Here is a 6,000-nt window from a genome sequence, read left to right on the forward strand (position 1 = left end):
ACTCAGGTTGAGAACCATATGCAACACTTCAGAGTATGGCACGCCTGGGTGTAACGCTCGTTGGTGGCCAGGCATACAGTGCTCCAAAGAAAGGCCATTAAACAAGTTGGCAAGGAGCAAGCAAGAAGAAATCATAGCAACTAGTTGGGTATCATCCACATATCCGTGCTGTCGAGACACCCGTGGCACTGCTGCTGTGTTTCTTTGCATGTGGGATGAGTTAATAGTGTGGTAACTTCACACGTAACCAAACTGTTCTTCAATCTGAATTTTACTTGACTGGATCTGCAGCACTTCCCTGTTTTGTCTCCAAGTGCATGTTTGAGTGCACAAGATTTGCAACTACAAACATTCCTGGAAAAAAAAAATCTACATTTGTAGTTCAGATATCCCCAAAGGTGAATTTCTATATCTGTTTATATAATTTAGGAAGGTAAATTTGTTAAAGAAACCATTGTTGTTATTAATTACTGAAGGAATAAGGCTTTTCAAGGCTAAAATTTGATTAGTCATTGACAACTGTGGATCCTCACTCCAAAATTCTATGAAGAAGTTCACTTTTCAAATAGTATGGGAGATCATCCTTTGAAAAGAAATCAGGCTCATGTGAGATGCCTCGGAAGCTGAATACTAAGAATGTCTGTTTGTTTGAGGAAATTTTGTCTTTAGTGTCTATAGTCACCAGAAAAATCTGATTCTTTACAATGTGCATTTCCTTTTCTTTAGAAAAGAAGAAACCTAAGAAAGAAGTGGTTGTGGTAAGTACTGCCGACCTCAAAACAAATCCCAGTTTTGCCCAGCACCATCATGCAATATGATCGTAGGACCCTTTCTGTGAAAGGGGTGTTTTCCAAAGAGAATGTCAAAATGATTGGCGAGGAAAAACTGACTGCCCTCAAATGCAAAACACTTAAGTGCTTCAGCCAACCTCTGTATTTGGCAGCAACACTGGGTGCGAGGGATGCTCACCTGCACTGTGGCCCCTTTGCTTCCAAGTGCGGAATTCTCCAGCCTCTCTGGCAGCCCTGTATGTGGGAGCCAGAGAGGTCGTGCCCGGAGCACTGTCGAGGAGACTCGCTACAGCTGCAGAGGCAGGAGGACAAGTGCCCCAGCTTCACTGATGGCAATGTTACACTGCTGAGACACCACTGACCTCTGCAGCTAACCCTGACCTGCCTGAGTGCAACCAGGAAGGTACACAAGGGTACCCAAGCTGTAAAGAGTGTGGTCTTGATAAGCTGTTTGCAGCAAAATGCCTTAGTTATTTCCACTGTAATAGATGTTTCTTCGGTCCTAGATTTTGGGGCTCCTTCCTTTCTCAGAGCCATAATATCATAAAGGCTGCAAGACACTTTCATTAGTGTCTCCCTCCGCAAGTTCTTCAGATTCCCAAGCCTCTTCTGGGTGGAGGTGACCCTCTTGTGGTTACGCACATGGAGGCATTTAGCATGTCAGACCTTATTAATTCTCCTTTGAACATCTAGTGGCAACACCCTACACCACAAATGGCTTTTTGTTGCCAGTTTTGATTAAACCCAGCCTACAGGAATGCAATATGCAGGTCATACAAATCCACCTCCATCCATGTAGGTCACTGTTTCCAAGTCACTGCTCCTCCTTCTTACTTAGCTAATTCGCAGGATTCATTTCACATTTTGTGTCTCTTCACAGACAATGACAAAGCTAAACACTGTCTTTGATGGAGAAGCCAGAGACCCAGGTAATAAAAAGCAATTAACAGAGGATATGAATATTTGGCTGGAAACAAACTGGATTAGTTGATTTAAATATGGTTTGACATTTGCTTTTCATATTCCAGGTTTGCTGTTTCCAAGGAGAATGGGAGTTATATTTCACAGATAGTGAAAATCAAGACAGTGCCCTAGCAACATTTCTAATGGTAGAATATACTTTTGTCCCTTGAAAGCACACATCCGACGGCCAGATTATTCACTGCTCCTCTGCTAAATGTGAATGTATGGATCTGCTATAGGAAGGTGGGAGAGGAGGAGGAATTGGCTGCAAGCCTCCTGCTCTGATGCTGTCATGGCTATGTGGTTTCACCCTTCCCATGTTTGGGAAATGGCCAGCAGATTAATGTAGCTGCAGATGTACTGACTTTGACTCTGAAACCTCTCCCTGGATGCAGGGTGGGAGGGTGAGTTACTTGTTCCTGTGCAAACCTCCTCCCTTGTAGCAACAGTGCTTTGCTGCTGTTTATCTAGAGCTCGAGCATTGCTGCTTGGGGAGGAAAGGGAAGACCATTTGCTTTTAGATACAGTTGTGGTGGCATCAGCTACCGACTGTGCCATCAGGCTCCAGCTGTGCTAACTCTGAGCATACTTGATTAACCAGATGGACACCCGGCAAATGTGAAATTAAAGTGAAAGCTAGGAAAACCAGGATGACCCAGGAGGTGTAGTGCTTATCCCCTGTGCTCTGCAGCAGGGTTCATTACAGAAAAATGTTTTGTTTTTTCTTCTAAGGTTTGATCCACCTTACCTCATCTCCCTGCACCACAGCCCCTGCCTGAGCCCCGCACCGCGATGCTTGGCCTGGCATTAGGGTGCCCAGCCCTGTGTCTAAATGGTTGAGGGCCCTAGCATGGAGACGGGGGACTGGTAAAATATGACACAGTCAGTCACAATAGGTCTTTAACCAATAGATCTGAAAATAGGTCCAAAACAATAGGTCTAAAAATTATGCAGAAGAAAGCAGGCTTGTTTCAAGGCTTGGATTCATCTGGCCAAATTTCCACCCAAGTGCCTGTACCTTGTGTTTTTTATTAGCTGGCTTGGAGCTGTTGGATGCTGTGAGCTAATAGGAAACACCAGGCACAGGGACTTCAGTAGAATTTGGGCAAACAAATGAGACCCTACTGTGCAATTAAGCCCGTCCACAATGCTGCTCAAGGCCAGTTTGGTCCAGATCCAAGCCCACCTGCTATTTATAAAGAGATCTGGAGGGATGGGCTCCAAAGTCCCTGCTCTTTCCCCTATGTAACTGCATTTGTAAAATATTAAACATGGATGTTCTCTAGGCCGTTGCAAGGGCTGCTTCCCGGTGTTTTTGCAGGACGGCTGGTGGCTCCCTTCCTCAGCAAACCTGACCACACCAGACTTAAGGATATCTGAGCCCATCCAAACTGCCCCCCGGAGCCATAGTGTTTGTATCATGCCTGACATAAACACTAAGCTGTAACACAGCTTAGTGGTGTCAGCAGAGAAATCTCTCCCCTCCATGGCTCATCCCAAACCCTAGGGGATCAAGTGTTGGCAAATTGGAAATGAGATTTAATAATTCCAAGGACATGATCTGTTGTATATGATTAGGAGGGATGGTCAGGAGCTGTTTCCTGATCTGGGCTGCTTTAACATGCCTGCCTTGTAAACAGTCAGAAAAAATAACATGTACAGAGATCCAGTTTCATCCTTAATTGCTCAAATTCTGTTAACGTGTCAGAAACCATTAATTCTGATACAAACTGTAACATGTAGCAACACGTAGCCACCATTTCTTTCCAGGCCTTAATGGTCTTTTGTTTGTCTCATGTTAATAATGTTTAATTACAAGAAGTGCCACTATAGCTCCCGATTCTCTGTCTCTTTAGCAAGAGACAGTGATTTAGACTGTGAGGCAATCACACTGGACGCATGGCAATTTTTCCACCTATCTCTAGGTAGTAAATGAACGGAAGGAGAAGATACTTGCTTTTGAGGTACAAGTAGAAATTACCCATAAAATCTGAAGAGGGCCAAAAATTTTTCTAACAAGGAAAGGTAGCCATGTGCGCTAAACAACCCAAATTTAACAATATTTTATATATAAGTACTTACACAAGTAGAAAATACATAGTATTTCACTCTATTAATGACGATGTGCACAGCAAGCCTGGAGGAAAGCATTTTGTGCAAATGGAGAAGCAATGCATATAGCCAAAACTCATTGGGGAACCCATATCCCCAAATACTGGGTCAACCTAGATGACCTGGCATGGTCTGGAAGATGTGTGCAGGATATTGTGCTCCTAGCAGGTTTTGCTACCTCAGGTAGGCAACTCTATTTGAAAAAATAGGCACAGACATAGACAATGGCCTTGCTCAGCGTGGCCAAAGGCGAAAGTTTTGGGAGAGTTAGTCCTAACAAGTGACAACTATGGATGTGTTAGTTACACTGCCCATGTTAACCCATGGTAGCCATAACTTGGATAGAGGTAAAGGATGATAAGAAGGTCCTTTTTTTTTTGAATAGGAATGTTTTGAATATTCCTGTTCCCCAAACTGCAGAGCCAGTTTCTATACTGCTAGAATAGCATCTCCCCAGAGTGGCCACCATGACACCCAGGTCCTCATGGTCACTTGCGGAAACAAGGCTTTCCCTCTGGGGGCTACCTCCCCAGCTCAGCTGATTTTCCAGGTGCTTCAGGTTTCTCATTTCAACCCATCCTGAGGAGAACTGTCATGTCTTAATCTGCTAAAGCAGGAATGATTTTAATTGGTTGTCTTTTCTCTCTTGCAAGTTACTGGCAGAACATATGAATTCAATACACAGTCAGGGGCCCGGAGGTGGAAGAAGATCAACGAGCCCCTTCAGCCAGCGCTGACCATGCAGGTAACATCCAGTGCCACAGACAATAGTGGCCAAGAGACAGACAGAACAGAGGCACCAAGCAAAAAAGAGCCTTCAGAGAAGAGTAAAGAGCCAACTGCGGAGACAAAACCAGATGCCAAGCCCTCAGCAGGGCAACCAGAAACACCAGGACAGGATGGGCTGAGATTGCAAAAGCAGAGAGGAGTCTGAGGCCAGGGCGTTATCCTCACCAGCCCCCCAAAGCAGATTCTGACCTTCTCCCCCAAAATGAACACAGCATTGCCATTAAGCCAGCCTTAATGCAGAGTGCATGAGACTCCAAGGCAGCTCCCAGACAACCCCTGCTCTGAACAGCCAAAGAATTGGATGTGGTTTTCTCTCTCTATATCTCAGCTGTAAAACATAAGCTGCCTAAACTGGACCCAAAGGCAGGATGAAGCCAGACTTACTTTGGTAGGTGCAGGTAAGAGTGGGAGAGAAGGGCAGGACGTGAAAGGGGAAACAAAAGCGGAGTCCCAGACAGGAGCATCTGCTGCCCGCTGCCCCCAACTATAGCTGCTGGCAGTCTCCTCCTGGAAGAGCTCTGTGACCCCAGGCCCCTGACCACCTTCTGGGAGGGCAGCGTACACATGGACATGCTTTTGCACCGGTGAATAGGGTCTCCTGTTTCTGCTGAGCAGCAGAATGGGTGAAAAGCACATCAGCATTGAAAAGTTTGCTGGTAAAAACTAAAAATATTTTCTTTTCATTCAGTATTTTATTTCAGCCCTTCCTCACCCTCCCATCTTGCTGTAGAAAAGACCATGGCTTGAAAGCAGTTTTGGAGTGGAGAAAACCCACAGCTTGTTACGGTATCTCAGGCTGTCATGTCAACACTTTCAGCTTATTTATCTTTTGTAAAACGAGCAGCATTCAATATCTTCACCTTTGGTATTTCCTCTGGCATATTTAATGTGTTACAGAATCAAGTGGAACACACTCAAAAGAATAATGACAGTAAACACATGGGGTGAAATAATCTTTTCTGAGTGTGGACATGCATAATGTAAATGCTGCCTAAGGACCTGATATAAAACAAGCAAACCCTACAAGATTTCAGAAAATTATTTTAATCTGAAGAAAATTAATTATAAATGATGACTTAATACTCTGTGTCTTGGCTTCTTTCCTGATTACAAGAAGTTTTTTCAGCAGCAAGGGACTGATATCAGGTGGCAAAAGAAAATACTTGATTTAAGTTGAGCAGGGACAGTCAATGAAGATTTTATGCAATCTGTCACATACATTGTTTTTCGTCAAACAATGGAGGACCTGGATGGGAGGCCCAGGGTAATTTCACCAAGGGTCCTACGCTTTACAAAACCACCCGTCACGGTGCTGCGACTCTTCGCTTCACTCCAAAGGAGTGGT

General features: G+C 44.5%; 1 protein-coding gene across 1 annotated transcript in view; it reads left to right on the forward strand.

The window, feature by feature from the left end:
* The window catches only part of CDHR3 (cadherin related family member 3), a gene marked incomplete at both ends in the record, with an annotated part of 40,520 nt that extends 35,720 nt beyond the window's left edge, over nt 1–4,800 (forward strand). The window contains 3 exons of the mRNA XM_082014347.1: nt 727–758; nt 1,672–1,720; nt 4,520–4,800. Of these exons, the coding sequence (XP_081870473.1) occupies nt 727–758; nt 1,672–1,720; nt 4,520–4,800 (362 nt within the window). The remainder of the gene's footprint in view (nt 1–726; nt 759–1,671; nt 1,721–4,519) is intronic.
* Between the last annotated feature and the right edge of the window lie 1,200 nt (nt 4,801–6,000).

Source organism: Phaethon aethereus, assembly GCF_964289735.1.
Source record: "Phaethon aethereus genome assembly, chromosome: 1".
In the NCBI taxonomy this organism is placed as follows: Eukaryota; Metazoa; Chordata; class Aves; order Phaethontiformes; family Phaethontidae; genus Phaethon; species Phaethon aethereus.